Here is a 16,883-nt window from a genome sequence, read left to right on the forward strand (position 1 = left end):
GAGGAAGTAGCAAATGAGTAACTGGAGAAATGATCAAGAACTTGAGAGGTGTTAGAAATTGTTTGAAGGCCGGGCACAGTGGCACACACCTGTAATCCCAGCACTTTGGGAAGCCAAGGCGGGTGGATCACTTGAGGTCAGGAGTTCAAGATCAGCCTGACCAACACGGTGAACCCCATCTCTACTAAAAATACAAAAAAATTAGGCGAGCATGGTGGCACATGCCTGTAATCCCAGTTATTTGGGAGGCTGAGGCAGGAGAATTGCTTGAACTTGGGAGATTGCAGTGAGCTGAGAGCGCGCCATTACACTCCAGCCTGGGTGACAAGAGCAAAACTCTGTCTCAAAAAAAAAAAAAAAAAAAACCAAGAAAAAAAAAAGAAACTGTTTGAACTTGAATGTCAGTTATTATGAACTGCAACCATAGGCTTTGGCAGAAAACTGATGTCTCCAGCAAAAAAGAAACTGCAAGACCCTGTTTTGGTGCAGAACTTAAAATTCCTTGAAATATCCTCGTTTCACTATTTACCCCAAAGAAAATGCTAAGAATGTATCCAAAGTCTGCGAATGGAGGGGGTTTTATTGATACCAGGGAAATTGTGACAACCTTCCTTATATTTCATACGTGGGTTGTGAAATATGGGGAAGGTGCACACAGGCTATGGACTAGTGCAATGGCCCCAGATCTAGAGGAGTTACCCAAACCTCCTACCTTGTAAATTCTTTCCGGATAGCTTGATTGAGGGAGTATTCACCTTGAGAAAACCTCCCATACATTATACCCAAAAGCAGAAGCAGCATGAGGATGTCCATGGAAATGTCTCTGTAAGAAGAGTTTTTAAGTTAGCATCCATACAGACCCTGTATGTAGGTATCTGAATGTTTCAATCTGCAATGTTTCTTTTGAGATGGAGTCTCACTCTGTCACCCAGGCGGGTGCGCGGTGGCGCAATCTCGGCTCACTGCAACCTCCGCCTCCTGGGTTCAAGCGATTCCTCTGCCTCAGTCTCCCGAGTAGCTGGAACTACAGGTGTGTGCCACCACGCCTGGCTAACTTTTGTTATTTTTAGTAGAGACGGGGTTTCTCCATATTGGTCAGACTGGTCTCGAACTCCCGACCTCAAGTGATCTGCCCGCCTCGGCCTCCCAAAGTGCTGGGATTACAGGCGTGAGCCACTATGCCGGGCCAAAAGATTTTAAATGAAACTCGGCTTTTAAATCCCTGGGAGGAAATTTTTGTATAAAGTGTGAGGTGTGTGTTGGGGTTTATTTGTTTATTTATTTTGCATATCAATATCCAGTTTTCCCAGCACCATTTTTTTTTTTTTTTTTCCGAGACAGAGTCTAGCTCTGTCGCCTAGACTGGAGTGCAGTAGCACAATCTCGACTCATTGCAACCTACCCTTCCCTGGTTCAAGTGATTCTCCTGCCTCAGCCTCCTGAGTAGCTGGGATTACAGGCACCCACCACCACGTCCAGCTAATTTTTTGTATTTTTAATAGAGATGGGGTTTGACCATGTTGACCAGGCTGGTCTTGAACTCCTGACATCAGGTGATCCACCTGCCTTGGCCTCCCAAAGTGCTGAGATCACAGGCATGAGCCACCATGCCTGGCCCCCAGCACCATTTTTAAAAGACTATTCTTTTTTCATTGGATCATCTTTGCGCCTCTGCCAAAAAATCAGTTGAGCATATTTGGGTAAGTCTATTCCTGGGTTCTCTATTCTGTTCCATTGATTTGCATGTCTATCTGTCCCCAAACATCATGTTGCCTTGGTATCTGCAGCTGTATAGTATGTTTTAAAGCCAGATAGTGTCTGTCCTCTGACTTCGCTCATCATTTTCAGAATTGTTTAGGCTATTCTAGTTCCTTTGCTTTCCATATAAATTTCAGAATCAGTTTGTCAATATCTGTAAAAAAGCTTGTGGTATTTTGCTGGGCATAGTGGCTCGAACTTTGGGAGGCCAAGGCAGGCAGATCACGAGGTCAGGAGATCGAGACCATCCTGGCTAACACGGTGAAACCCCGTCTCTACTAAAAGTATATATATATACTTTTATATATATATAAAAAGAGCCGGGCATGGTGGCGGGTACCTGTAGTCCCAGCTACTCAGGAGGCTGAGGCAGGAGAATGGCGTAAACCTGGGAGATGGAGGTTGTAGTGAGCTGAGATCGCGCCACTGCACTCCAGCCTGGGCGACAGAGTGAGACTCTGTATCAAAAAAAAAAAAAAAAAAAATCTTGTGGTATTGCATTGAAACTGCAGAAAGAATCAACACCTGAACATTACTGAGTCCTCCAATCAACGCACACAGTCTATCTCTTCATTTACTCAGATCTTCTTGACTTCCTTCATCAGAGTTTTGTGATTTTCAACATACAGATCCTGCACACGTTTTCTTAGACTTACGTCCATGTACTTAATTTATTTGGTGCTGTTGTAAATGGCATTCCTTTTTAAATTTCAATTGTTCATTGCTGGTACATAGGAATATAATTTACTTTTGTATACTGACTTGTCTTGCAAACTTGCTAAATTCACTTATTAGTTCCAGAACGCTTGTTTTTGTAAGTTATTTGGGATTTTCTGCATAGACGATTTATGTCATTTGCCAATAGATGGTTTTATTTCTTCCTTTCAAATCCATACGTTTTTAATTTCTTTCTCTTGCCTATTGCATTGGTTAGGACTTCCAATGATGTTCAATATGTGTGATCAGAGAGGACATTTTTGCCTTGTTCGTTATCTTAAAAAACATTCAATGTCTCTCTATTGATTGATGTTAGGTGTCGAGTTTTCATAAATACCCTTTATTAGTTCAGGGAAACTCTTTTCTATTCCTATGTCTACTCCTAGTTTGCTGAGAGGTTCTTTTTTTTTTGGATGAATTAATGTTGAATTTTATCAAATGCTTTTTCTGCCTCTGTTGAGATGATCATATGGCTTTTCTTAGTCTGTTACTATGACAAATTGCATTAATTGCTTTTCTCCTCATGTCTCTTCCAGTCTATGGGTATCATCTCTATCTATTTTTGCTTCTTTGCAATCCATTTGTTGAGCATGTTCTCAGAGTCCTGCTTTTTGATGGAGGTGTCAACATACTCTTACGGTAAACTACAAGTTGGCAAAATCATTTCATCAGATTAAGATTGGACTGTTTTGGGTAGGTTGCCTCATAGATGATGGTGTTTTCCCACCAGCAGACACAGAATGTCTGATGTTTCTCTCTCCCTCCTCTCTTTTATGTTGACCACTGTTAATGAGCAATGCCTAGATTCATTACTTCATTAAAACTGCAAAAATGGTCAGGCTCTAATTCTATTGCCTAGTCCTCATTCGTTAGCTGGAATTCCTCTCTAAAGAGAAATATCCCCCCTCCTGTGATGTGGTTTCCCAGGGGTACAGTTTGTATAGGAAAGGCAGACTTTCACTGGCTTTTATCAAGTTGGTTTCTGGGTGTCCACCAACACTGATCAATTACATTGCGGGTGTTGTTACCAGCTCATGGCTTTAGATAGATTTCATGAACTTCAATTCAGTAGTTTCTAATCTTGATTATCTAATTACCCCATGTTTGACCAATCTGAACCTCTTTAAACTGGCTTCTTGGTCCTCTGACAATGACTCCAGCAGTTATTAATTGCTCCCTTGCCTAAGAAAGATTCCAGGCTCATCTTAAACATTTTCCATCACCGTCTTCAAATCAGGAATCCCAGTGACTCCTATTTCTTTTTGGCAGACCAAATCTAGGTGTTAAAAGTGTGTGTTGCTTCTGGGCTGTTTCTAGGTCTGTTCTTGCTGGAAAGATCTAGAAAAATATATATATATTTTCCTTAAAAAAAAAAACCCACATGATTCCATACCTATACTTGCAATTCAAATTCAGGACTACAGAGTTTTGACTTCCTTGAACTCAGATCCGTACCTTCTTCCTCTCACATCAAGAATTCCACTTTTAAAGGACACCAGGAATGACAGAATTAGAAAATAACAGAATTCTTCATTTCCTTTACCCCACAATAAATCAACAATGAGAATAAAGATACTAACGCTCCACTAACAATACGATTGGTGAAAACAGCTTTAGGGTGTTTTCCCTTCGTTCTTTTCTGTACTTAGAGACTAGGCTTATAAATTCGAATTTTTAACCTTAACACAGATTTTTAAAAATCGTATTCCTTCTCTCCCCATAAGTAACGACTAATATTTCCTAAAGGTGCCTGGATTGACTTTCCCTTGTTTTATTTAGTGTGAGCAGATCCACAGGCACGCATATTCATGTCCCCTTTCATTAAGCAGTGGGCAGCACAGCACGCCTGTTTTCCTCCACCCGGCTTCACTCCTGCAGTGACTCCTACAGGCCTCTCCCTGGGAGTCTGGAGGGATAGTCCTCATGCTTCTACATAGCTGGACACTACTCCACTGTGCTCCTGTCCCTCCAGCAAGACATGTGCGTTCTTTCCAGGCTATTCTCATTACAAAAGTTCCCACACAAATGGCTTTGTGCATGGGTCTGCTCATGTTTTCCTTAATGTGTCTTTAAGAGCGATTCTAAGAACTGGAGATGCTGGATAAACGGTAAATGAATCTATCGTTGTGTAGAGACTTCGAATTTCCCCCATAGTGGCCGTACCATTTTGCATTCACACCAGCACTGTGTGAAAGTCTCTATTTGCCATGGCCTCACTGACAGAGTATGCGGCCACATTTTTTTTATTTTCACAGTTTAATTTGCAATTCTCTTACTGTAAGTGAAAGAGCCATTTGAATTTCTTTTTTTCTGTGAACTCTCTGTTCACTTTTCCAGTCCAGTTTTAGGTTTTAAAGAGTTGCTGATCCCTTAGGCTGGGAGTGGTGGCTCATGCCTATAATCCCAGCACTTTGGGAGGCTGAGGCGGGTGGATCACTTGAGTTCAGGAGTTCAAGACCAGCCTGACCTACATGGAGAAACTCTGTCTCTACTAAAAATACAAGAAATTAGCCAGGCGTGGTGGCACATGCCTGTAAACCCAGCTACTTGGGAGGCTGAGGCAGGAGAATCGCTTGAACCTGGGAGGCAGAGGTTGCAGTGAGCCGAGATTGAGCCACTGCACTCCAGCCTGGGCAACAAGAGCAAAACTCTGTCTAAAAAAAAAAACAAAACAAAGAGAGAATATTAAAACTTTGTTACAAATATTTTTTCTTAGTTTGTTGCTGTCATTTTATTTTACAAATTTATTTTCTTTTAATGTAGGAGTTATTTTTTTCTCTTCAAGTTTTATGTAATCCAATTTATTTTTATTTTCCCCTTTTGTGTCTGGATTTTGAGTCATAGGGAAGTTTTCCTCAGTGAAATCTTAGAGAAACTTAAGATTATGCCTAAGTGTATTTTGTTGTATTTATTTTATTATTTGCTTTGTTGAATATGGTCTTGTATTAAATCTCTGACTTTTGCTTGTATATAAATATGATATTGGTTTTTGTCTTTTAATTTTGTAACCTAATACTTTACTAGTTTTGCCTGTTTCCTAGATGCTTTCTCTGGGCCTGTTCTGCTTGGTTTGGATGCTTCCCCCAGCAGTGCTCCAAGCCACCCCACCCCAGAGGGCTATGTCCTGGCAGAGCTGGGTTTGGTTAGTTCTGAGGGCTGAGCTGGCCCAGCAGCTCCAGACCTCCAGACCTTGCACTCACCTGTAAACGTGACTGTGCAAATTCCTCCCAGATGTGCCCACCACCCTCCCAGTGAACAACACCTACAGGAGCTTGGGGTTCTCCTATTCTCAGATACATCATGTACCCTATCCTTCCCTCCACCATGTTCTGTAGCTGCTGAGCTACAGGGTGGGTGCACTCTCTGGTTGGTTCCCACCTGAGTGCCTTTGGGGGTGTGTGTGGTGGCGGCGGCCAACTCATGTAATTTTGTTGTGCATGTTTTCTATGGGTTTTGTTTTTGCTATCCTAATTGCTCTATTTTTATGAGGAGATTTGGTAAGAGTAAAAAACTTGGCCACCGCTCCATCTTCCCGGAATTCCTCTCCCATTCTCCTTTAAATGTGACATCCTAACACAACCACAGCTCTTTTCCTTGGAAAGGGATGTGAAAATATTTAAGGGGAAGCTAATGGTGTGCCACATGGTATGAAGGGATTGTTTTTTAAGGAAGATGGTTGGAGGTGCTTCTATCACATGCCATTTTTTAAAAACTATCAGAAATTCCCAAATCCTTGACAAACTACACCAGAAAGATTTGCAGGAGACCGAATTTGTGTTTCGAATTTGAAGAGGGATTTTGGCTAGCATTTAGAGAAGGCTCCTTGCAGTGGCTGCCATCCAGCACCACCATGATTGGAGGGGGATGGTACCACTGAGAGAAATGTGTTGGAGGTAGAAGTTGGAGAGCTTTGCCACAGCATGATATTTATTAAGGTTTGTATTTTATCTAAAAAAATTTAAAATATGTTATGAACACCAGCTGTGCATATCTGAATATTAAATATTTTAAAATACCTGTCACTGGGCTAAATCCATGCCCTAAGAAGAGGTGTTGCATTTATCTTACAAGCTTCCACATCCCTGTGTGTCCCAGCTAGAGAAGCAGAAGCCCTAGACCATGTGCTAAGCACACGTATGGGTGGGATGAAATCCAACTGTGTGTGTGAATCCATGCTGGATGCATGAAGCTGAGGCCCAGAGGAGGAAGCTTTCTTAATCAATTTCTCATCATGGGCAAATTGTGGAACTGAGTTTTCTGACTTCAATTCTGTTTCCCTGAATTCCTCCCATCTGCTGGGCAGCACAGGCTGTTACATAGATAAGGATAGCTCTGGGGACAGCAAGGTGGTCCCCACCTCCACTCCCGACTCCTCGAGGAGAACAATCTCCCAGGAGGACCAGCAGCAGTGGGGCACCCCCTCCGAGAAGGGAGCTGGAGTGGAGCAAGCCCTCCCAACAGAGGCCGCCACCCACCTCAGGGCAGCCTGTGTGCGACTCTCTCTCCTCATCCTCTCTCTGGTGACCCTCAGATGGGCCTTGGAGGGTGGATGTGCCCAGCGCAGGTGGCGAGCTTGTTGTCGGGCAGCCAAGACCTGTCAGGGACAAGAGCCCGGTGAGCCGTGGGCTGTCGGGTGGAAGGAGAGAGGCCCCTGGTGCTCCTGCCAAGCCAAGGAATGCGTCATTGCTGTGCTGTACATTCAGCCTGGCATTTGGGAACAAAGAGGCACTTTGTATGAATAACATAGACCAGGTTGTTGGGGAAGGGATCAGAGACGGGGGGTAGACCCATTTTTAAAAATCTGCTCATGTCCCAGGCAAGCTTTTTTGGCAGGGATTGCAGTTGGGCTATTACAAAGAGCTGCTGTACACGAGGGGTGTGTCTACTACCGCCAAATTACAGCAGCAACTATCTTGGGCACGGGCACAGTATTTTCTCTCAGAGACTTTCAAGGTATGAAAAAATCATTTTAAAGTATAGTCTTAGCAAGAAATGACCTTTCTTTTCTTTCTTCCAAAATCATTTTTACTTTTATACTCTGTTCACGGACAGGGCATAACAGTAGCCAGATAAATGAACTCATTGTAGGTATTCATTCATCAACACACATTCACTGGATCAGGCACTGGGGACATCTGAGGAATCAGAGACAGTCCTTCCTCCTAGAGACTTGGGCTTCTAGGAACTCGACAGCAGGGATGCAAACAATATAAAGCTGCACATGCAGGGTGTTGGGAGTTAAGTGACTCCCTTCGGCTGTTGTGCCGTTCTGAGAAGGGAACATGTGTGGCCGAGAGATCCGTGGGGAGGCTTGGGTGTGGGGGGCATCCCGATTCTAAGGTGCTAATGAGCCATGCGTAGGTTTGGAGATGACACAGCCTGGCCCTCAGGATTAGGCTGAATTCATCTGAAGGAGCCTCACCCCCAAGGCTGGGACGATAGAAAGAAAATGAACAAACTTGCAGCACAGCAGGGCATAGCTGCCCGAGGGGAGAAGAGGAAGGACAGCCTTCGAAGCACAAAGGAAAGCTGAGATCCAACAGGTATGAGGGAACCAGAGCAATGCTGCTTCTCAAGAGCTAAGGTGCTGCAGGGCGGGGGTGCAGGAGGAAAGGGCAAGGTGGGCCAGGTTTGGGCCCCAGACTCCCCTTTATTGCAGTATACCTTGGGCCTAATTGTTTCACATCATCTTTAAATGGGGTGCAGTGATGCTGCCTAATTCATAAAGTGTTATAAGGAACAAATGATATGACAAATGTAAATACAATGTAGATGCAAAATAGCACAATGACTACATAACCTGTGTGCACCACCTATCTTCAGCAGCAGCAGCCCTGGTTTCAGGCAGGGCTGAGAGGCCTCAGACAGGTCCTCAGACATGAAGTTTATCAGGATCCTTTGCGAGGAGGAGGGCGGAGATGAGCAGAGGCCCAGACCAGGGTCTGACTCTAAATGAACTGGGATTGGGTCCTTGGTCATAAGTGACTTGTGGTTATTACAAGAGTACAGAATCGCACATGCATTTCATGTGCACTTAATCAATGAGCCTGTGAATTTCTTTGCAGTGGCCAATAGACCTTTCTCTTCCTTCACATCATTCACACTGCCCAACAGAATGCTACACATACAATAGGCAAAACTGAATAAAAGAAGGAAGAAAGGGAGGGAGGAAGGGACGAAGGGATGAAGTCAGGGAGGGAGGAATGATGGGGAGGAGTACCTTTTCTGCGGGTCCACTGAAGGGCAAATGGCCTAAAAGTTCTCCAAAATCATGGCCAAGAATTAGAGTTCTCATTTGCTTCAGTATTTTAAAATATGCTAATTGTCTTGATGCTCTAACTTCTTTAGGATGGGAGTGAAAAAAAAATAAATCCTATGTGTTCATCTATCATATATGTGTGTGCAAAGAAACATAAGAAATTAAGACATCCCATGGGTCTCCAAAGATGCAACCCAATTTGAATTCAAAGCCTACATTCAGATATGAGTGATAGAACATAAAGCAGTTTTTTAAAGCTCAATTTGCACTGCATAGGTCATTTTTTTACTTTTTCAACCTCGCCTGCACAGTCAGGAATACTGCAGCTTGAAGAGAAGCGGAGGCGAGTCCAGGAACGTTCTGCCAATTCAGAGTCCAGATCCCTGGTAGCCTCACGTAAAGACTCAGTAAAAAAGTGGTTGTCAGCTCTTCTTTTCCAAGCAAAACCCAAGGCCATGAGGCATACCTGGAAGGAAAAACATGACAGAGCAGAGAGCCACCCTGTGCCCGTGTTCGTTCCACACAGAGCTGTCCTCCTGTCCCCTAATCATGAACAGGACTCCATCTCCCAGTTTTAAAGACACCAGTAGTCACTGCCTTGGATTCCCAGCCCAGCTACTCACCAGGTGTAACCTCGCCCAAGAGACCTAAATTCTCTGAGGCTCAATTTCCTCAAATGAAAAATGTGGGTTAAAGTGGTTCACTTCTCGAAGATGTTTATGAGGATTAAAGAACAGGCCCATGTGCAGCTTAGCACAGAGCCTGGCTCCTGGTTCTCTCTCACCACAATTGAAATCAGGGTATAAAGAAAAGTCATACACCACCAAAATGAAGCCTCTATTTCCCCTTCCCGTCTAGGTCCCCTCCTGATGGAAGGCACTTCTACCATGGAGGATGTTTCTTACCATAAGCGGCTGGGTGATGAAAACACAGCAGACCACGGAGAGGGACAGCAGGTGCAGCCACCGTACACACTGCTCCTGGCCAAACCTGCCCCCAGGGAAAGTGTGGTGGTCAGCACCCTCTAGGGCAGCAGGCCACCCAGCAGTCATTGCTGCCTAAGCACAGGGACACTGCCTGATGAGGGCCCATGGCCTCGCCATGGCAGGAAGCCAGCTGTGGGAGTGGTGCTGGACGTGGGCAGTGTCTTTCTGCTCATCGGAGGGGAACCCCTGTCTGCTAAGAGGACATTGACCTCCCTGAAGCTGCCGAGTGGGAAAGAGAAAGGAAAACCCAACAGGCAGATGGAACAGAGCACAGAGAGGGGAAGGGGGAAGAAAACAGGTTGGGCTATAATAATAATAACAGCAGCAACAACAACAAAGCTGGATGCCGGCGGGCACTCCGCTGGGGCAGGCATGATGCTAACAGGACAGCTTTCATATTTCAGCTGCTCCTCCCCAGGCCCTAAGAATTAAGCTCTCTGATGTTCCTATTTTACAGATGAGCAAACGGAGGCACAAGAGAGGTCTAAGTACCTGCCCATTCTCACAGAGTGATTCAACATCTACAGTTGAGATGGAAGAGACGGGAAGTAAGGGCCTTGGCTTTGTGGCTACTCTTTGTGGTTTATGAAGACGTGGGCCATGGAGCCACACTGAATGACCCTGCGGTCTCCGATGGCGAGTCCAAGCTGGACGGGAGCCAGAGAGGCAGCATGTGCCGGGGTGACAGGATCAGAATCTGTGACACATGCATCATAATCCCTGTCCCAAAGGCATATGCTTTTTCAAATGATGGGAGACCATGAGCAGCATATTCTAGCCAGAGCTCCTGGCTGGGAACTGGCTCCTCTCAGGAGCTCGGCAGCTGGTTCCTTCCTTCCTTAGGCGGGCGTCCTGCAGCTTCTTGTTTAATATCTGGACTCCATCCAGGCCTTCTGCCGTGGCAGGGCTGACCAGGCCAAGCCACCCATTGGGATCTGCATATGATTTTATTTACCCCAGGAGGTGGGAGGGAGAAATGAGGGAGAAAATAGCAATAGCGACATCTGGAGCCTGAATCCGATGAGTTCCCAGAAATGCGGGGATTTATTTACAAATGCGAGACTTTCCATCTGAGGACCTGAGGATGTTTGAAAACCTCTACAGCTTACCTGTAGCCTAGAAATCCTGTCCCCAAACTGCAGGCCAGAGAAGTGGTCCCACAAATGGCCCACACTGCAGAGCTCCACCAAGGCTGAGGGGCCCTCGACCACCAGGGCATTAGTCCCTCCAAACCACTGTTGGGTGCTGCGGAAGAGTAGGACAGAGACGAGGCAGCTTAAGAGACCTTGGCATCTCTATCACACGGAGTGTGGTGGTGAATCTTAGGCATCAACTATATTGGGTTGCAGGGTGCCCAGGCATTTGGTTAAATGTGATTTTTGAGTGTGTTCGGGGTTGGGGGTGTTTCCAGGTGACTTTAACATCTGAATCAGCAGACTGAGTGAAGCAGAGGGCCTTCCTAGCCACAGGCCTCCTCCAATCCCTTGAGGTCCTGAATAGAATGCACAGGCTGAGAACAAGGGAACTCCTGCCCGACTGCTGAGCTGGGACATTGGTGCTCACCTGAGGGTCTGGGGTGGCAGTGGGGGTGGGGAGCAGCAACTCCTGCCTCGCTGTGCCCTCAGAAGGCTTTTGGGGGCCTCTTTTTCTGAACAGACCTATGGATCCCCAACATCAGAGGCAGAGGGATCAGTTTCCATTTCAGACCCCAAACAACTAAGCAGGCTGACCTGGGATCTGAGGGTCTGCCCTGATTTGGATCAGGTCCCACACACCACGAGGGACAGGGCTGTGACTGGTCCCCTGTGGTTTTCATCCTTCCCTCTCTGCTGTGTGATTTCCCCAGGGCCAGGTACAGGACCAGAGGGTTGCCCTATATAGCTCTTCATACCTCCAGGTGCAGCCATCTCAGCCCATTTTCTAGCGACTGCTCTTAGAGGCAGGATGCCACATCAACCTAGGGCAATCGAGCACAACACCTTTCAACAACTAAGGAGCTCTTGCTGGGAAGCTGGTATTAGGCAAACCGAGGGACACTGGCTGAACATAAATCAAGGAAGGTGAGCTGTGACTGGGACAGTGGTGTCGTCCTGAGCCACACCTCCTCCAAAACCTCATCGGTGGCTGGTCTGCCAGTGTGAGCCTTGTACTCCTGAGTGCTCCCTTCCAGCCCAGGCCATGTGTCCAGCTTGTCTGGGAGGGTCGCTGGTCCTTGGGATGAGTTTCCCTTCTGATCTACTGCTGATACTTGTGCCTACACTGAAGGCTTACCCGCCTGAAGCCTGTTCACTCACAGAAAGGATCTTTTTTGTGCCCCACTGTGTTAGGTGCTGTGCAGCATGGGTCCAACCAGACATAGCTGCATGCACAGACCTTGCCAGTCACTGTGAACAAGCACCTGAATCCAGTACACAAGGACCTGGGCTGAGCTGGAGCCTCGATTAAACCATCTGCTCACGTACCACATGGCTCCAGGATCCCAAAGTCACACACCCCTGCCAGGCCAGGCCCACCACAGTCTCCCCTTTGCCATGATTTGACTGCCCTCCTAGGATTGCAGCAGGATTCAATCTCCCTGGGCACGGCCCTGGTTGTTCTAGGGTAATCCCTGCCTCTACCAGTTCACTGCTGAGATTCCAGCATAATTGGAAGCTGGGACTGTCATTCACTGTCATTGGCATTAAAAAATGCAAAGCTTCACATTCCAGAATACTTTAAAAAGGTTATGAGCATATTACTGACTTTTAAAAAGATCTGACCATGTTAAGTACCTGCCAGAAAGCACCAAGACTTTGGAGGAAAGTTGGACGCCTCAGTTTTGGGTGGGCCCATGCCTGGTTTTCAGATGAGACTAGAGTATTCAGTGACATTTGGCCCAACTGTGGCTCTGCTTGCCCCACCTCTCCCAATGGCGGCAGGTCTGCTGGACTGGCAGGAAGGGGGCTGTGGTTGCGAGCCAGTTACCTTGAGTACAGGGAGGGCAGCAGTGGCTCTTCCCCATCAAAGCAGTCCCGCTGTGGTCAGCCCCGTGGGCCTCCAGCTTAGGGGCTGGACAGGCTGTGCCATCATCACTTGCCGCCTTCCTTTGGGCCCTGCCACTCCCAGAGACAATGGCTGATGCAGGATGCTAGAATGACAAGGTCATGCCAAGGTTAATGTCTCCACAGACAGGGCTTCGCACATGACGCTCAACAGTGGTGTGGCTTGCCGCCTTCTCAGAGGACGGGCCTGACATGGGCAGGGTGTGGTGCTCAGGCCTCTAAAGAATTCTGAGGGAGGAAGCACAGGCGGCCTGAGAGCCGGCTCCTTCATACCCCTCGGAGGACGGTGGCCGCGCCTGGGGAAATGTTGGTGGCCTAATAGCAGCTCCATGCGGTCAGGGTGATTGCACCTGGTTCTCTGGGAGGCACGACCCTGCCACAGAGGGGAATTCAGCCAAGAGCAACTGGTTGAACAAAGCCTCCAAGTGGGGAGGGCGCAGAGCTCTGGCATGGTATTTGGGGCATAGGGGGCACACTGTGTTTCAAGCAGCGGCTCGAGAGTACCACCCTCAGGAACAGGAGCGGCGGAGCTGCCGCCAGGGAGTTAGAACCTGGCAAACCCGGCATCGTGTGTGCCCTCATGTGTCCCACAGAGCAGAATCCCACATAAGCAAAGGGGCAGTCACACCACACAGATCCGAAAAGCACTATAGCAATGGGGTACCGCAGCGGTGCCATTAGAAGCTGCCCTTCAACTGCCCCATGTCACAGGCTTCTTTGAGACCTGGAATGGAGCTCCCAGCACTGGGGCAGCTTCTCTGAGCCCCCTCCTCACAAGGAGGTGGAGAAGCTCACAGAGCGATCACCCCGAGCCTTGCTGCTCCACAGTGTCTCTCCCACGGTCCTGCCGGTATTTACTGAGTAGACACACGGGGCTTTCCGAATTCTGCTGGGCTGCGCTTCCTTCCTGTTTCAGGCCTCTGCTGAGACCCCTTCTCTCTGACCCACCTGGACAGCCGGGCTGCTGTGGCATGTGTCCTGGGAAACAGACCTCCCTCTAGGGAGGACGGCCCCCAGCCAGCACAGCAGGTCTTGCATCGATCTTTTCTTGTGTCCATTTCACCTTGGGCCTGACCCATCCATGGCCAGACCATAGCCAAGGGAGGATGCCAGAGAAATCTAATTGCTCGCATTTCATGCTAGAGGATTAGCTGCTGCGCGTAATGGTTGATTTACCTTGCATGGCTCCTGTGCGTCTGGTATCCTTCGGCAGGAATTAGGACCTGATTCAAAAAAATAAAAGTCCAATGTATGATGTTTTGGGATCATACATTTAGACAGGGATATGTTTAATGATTAGCAGGGATACTTCTTTCTTCAGCAAATACTCTTCCTTCCTGACTCAGCCAGAATGAGTACTTCTGAGAGAACAAGACTAGAACGAGGACTTTTGTTGATGCTTCAGTCCTGGTATTGGCTTGGGCAACCCTCACACCCACTCGAGGCTGCCTTAAGGAAACATGGCAGCTTGAGAAAAATGTTTAATTAATAAAACAAATGGCACTAGCAACTAGAAAATGGATTCACTATCCATCTGACAAAGACCTACTTTACTTAGCTGGTGAAAAGTATTTATATATCACTCAGAAAAGAAAGGATTTTATAAGGTTCATATAAATGTGGGAAAAGAAAGTGGACAGACCACAGAAAATAAAATGACTTTTAAACACATGAAATGATGCCCAACATTACTCATAACAAACATAATGCAAACTGAAAGCAGAAGATACAATTTCTACTTAGTACATTGGTGCAAAAGGCTCAGCCCCACGGAGAGTTTCTGAGAGTTTTAATACACATTTACCCTGGGGTGCCTCGGCCTGTGCTTCTCCTCTAGGCGGGCAGTGTGGCTCTGCTCGGGCAGGCCCCGGGGCTTCCTGCAGAAGGAAAGAGGTGGTTCACCAAGTGTGTTCCCCAGCAATGAAGGGGCTGCTCAGGAGAACAGGGCCATGAGGACAAGTCGCAGGTACCTTGCTGAGCCTGAAGAGCAGGGACAAGAGCTGGGCCCCTGGAGAAGCCAGGAGGGTACACAGGAGACCCACCCTGAAGGATCCAAGGGTGGGGCTGACATCCAACTGGGGTTGCAACAAACCAACAGCAGCCGTTACATCAACCTGATAGGAGTCCAACTTAAAACAGTCATGGTGTAATTACAAATATATGTAATGTGAATACATACATTACACTTAATAAAAGTGCTCTCTTCATGAACCATGAATTTTAAGTTACAATTCAATTGATTGATTGATTGATTGATTGAGATGGAGTATTGCTCTGTCACCCAGCCTGGAGTGCAGTGGCAAGATCTCGGCTCACTGCCACCTCTGCCTCCCAGGTTTAAGTGATTCTCCTGCCTCAGCCTTCCGAGTAGCTGGGATTACAGGCACGCCCAGCTAATTTTTGTATTTTTAGTAGAAACAGGGTTTCACCATGTTGGCCAGGCTGCTCTCAAATTCCGGACCTCAGGTGATCTGTCTGCCTCGGCCCCGCAAAGTGCTGGGATTACAGGCATGAGCTACCACCCTGGCCACAATTCAATTTAAATACTGCATCATGTTCAATATCGTTCTAAGAAAAAAATAGATCTATATATAGAACTGATATGATGGATACAAGCAGAAGGAATCCAGCAAAGGCTTCTTATACCCCAGGAGTGAAAAAAAAACACACGCAATCATTTTGTTTCTTCTTATACAAATCCTTTTGGATTGAACAAATGCTTGCCACGCACCCACTCTCTACCAGGCACGTGCTCCATGGATTGAATCATGGCTACAATCCGGCAAGGCATCAACACCCACAAGGTACCAATGAACAGAGAGAAGTGGTCAGTGGCCCAACGTCAGACAACATGTCAGCCTCAAAGAAGAGACTGACCGTAGGTTTCCTCACCACGGGCCCTGGTCTATTTCCGGCTGGACAGAGCTGTTCCCTTCCTGCTACTTGATGATACTTGTTTATCCTCTTTTTACAAATTCTATGCATTGTTATTTTTTCAATCTCACCAATCCATAATTGTTATTGGATCTCTCTGATACCTGGTGTCATAAAGGAGCCACTATGCCTGGCTGTCACATGGATGGGTCGCTGGCCCCCTCCTCGGAAACGGACCTTGTCACCACATTCTCCAGGCGCACCACGACCCAGCAGTGAACCCGGTGGGCCAGTTGCATGAATGGCCATGATGTTGTCATAGTAAACAAGTCAGTTTTCCCTCAGCCCACGTCCTGCTGTGTTGTTTTTCCTCAGGAAAGGGACGGTCTCCATTTTAACTGCCGACACTGATTTCGAAGTAATTTACTACATCTCATGAGGAACAATCTGACCAGAGTTGCCAGTGCAAACTGGCATCTTGAAGGAAAATGTGCCCATCAGAATGGCTCTGTGTTCTTTTGTCCAGAGGACTTGTTCAAAATCTAAATGAATTGCCAACTTAAAAAAAAAAATTCAAGATCATTCTCAAAGACAACTGACTGCCAGGCTCTCTGGAAAAGTTCTACTGCTGGGCCTGGGCACGAGCTCCCACAGAGCAGCTGTCCACCGAGCCAGCAGAGTCAGGGCTGTGCAGGCCCACCCAGTGCCACACCGGGCAGAGCCCTCCTGCTCCTTCTCCGGTCCCCAGGCAGCCAGGCTTGCTTCCCCTGGTTTACACTTTTCTCAGAGGACTGTGAGCTTTGTTGATTTCTTAGGCAAAAAGGGCCCACAGTGTAGTCTGGGATCTGGAAGCTGCTGTAAGGAAAAGCGACGGCCCTCACCTGCTCTTGCCCTCCAGCAGCGACCAGGGCAGTGAGACACGCGTAGACGCACAGCAGGGTGAATGACACGGTGAGGCGTGGTGTGTGCAGGTAGCGGCTGGAGGAGGGCCTGCTGTACACCGACAGCCAGATGTGGAAATCCTCCAGGTACTCTGTGAACTTGCAATAGAAAAGCTGAAACGGAAAGCAGGAGAAGTGTTCCCTGACATGGGCATTTCTGTCAATAAAGCAAAGTCCTGACTGTTAAACCGCGATCTTCTGAGCAGAGACGGCGAGCTTTCTGGCTCTTCCATCCCAGCTGCTTAGCTGTGTATCAGGTGGGCCGTGGTGCAGGTAGACGGCACTGCACTCCCCACACTCGCTGGCT

The 16,883-nt window shown here is 47.3% G+C and overlaps 1 protein-coding gene across 5 annotated transcripts in view; it reads right to left on the reverse strand.

Annotated features, from left to right (window-relative positions):
• Positions 1–16,883, reverse strand: part of LOC105492393 (polycystin 1 like 1, transient receptor potential channel interacting) — a 183,684-nt gene that overhangs the window by 49,591 nt on the left and 117,210 nt on the right. For 3 of the 5 annotated variants that reach the window (XM_071095166.1, XM_071095164.1, XM_071095162.1), the window contains 10 exons: positions 16,517–16,690; positions 14,732–14,875; positions 14,566–14,638; positions 13,938–13,984; positions 12,685–12,847; positions 10,830–10,965; positions 9,640–9,724; positions 9,024–9,200; positions 6,951–7,069; positions 713–823 (listed from right to left, as the gene is read on the reverse strand). In XM_071095166.1, the coding sequence (XP_070951267.1) occupies positions 713–823; positions 6,951–7,069; positions 9,024–9,200; positions 9,640–9,724; positions 10,830–10,965; positions 12,685–12,847; positions 13,938–13,984; positions 14,566–14,638; positions 14,732–14,875; positions 16,517–16,690 (1,229 nt within the window). The remainder of the gene's footprint in view (positions 1–712; positions 824–6,950; positions 7,070–9,023; positions 9,201–9,639; positions 9,725–10,829; positions 10,966–12,684; positions 12,848–13,937; positions 13,985–14,565; positions 14,639–14,731; positions 14,876–16,516; positions 16,691–16,883) is intronic. The other 2 variants (XM_071095163.1, XM_071095165.1) reach the window with 2 other exon arrangements.

The sequence above is a fragment of the Macaca nemestrina genome, chromosome 4 (assembly GCF_043159975.1).
Source record: "Macaca nemestrina isolate mMacNem1 chromosome 4, mMacNem.hap1, whole genome shotgun sequence".
NCBI lineage: Eukaryota > Metazoa > Chordata > Mammalia > Primates > Cercopithecidae > Macaca > Macaca nemestrina.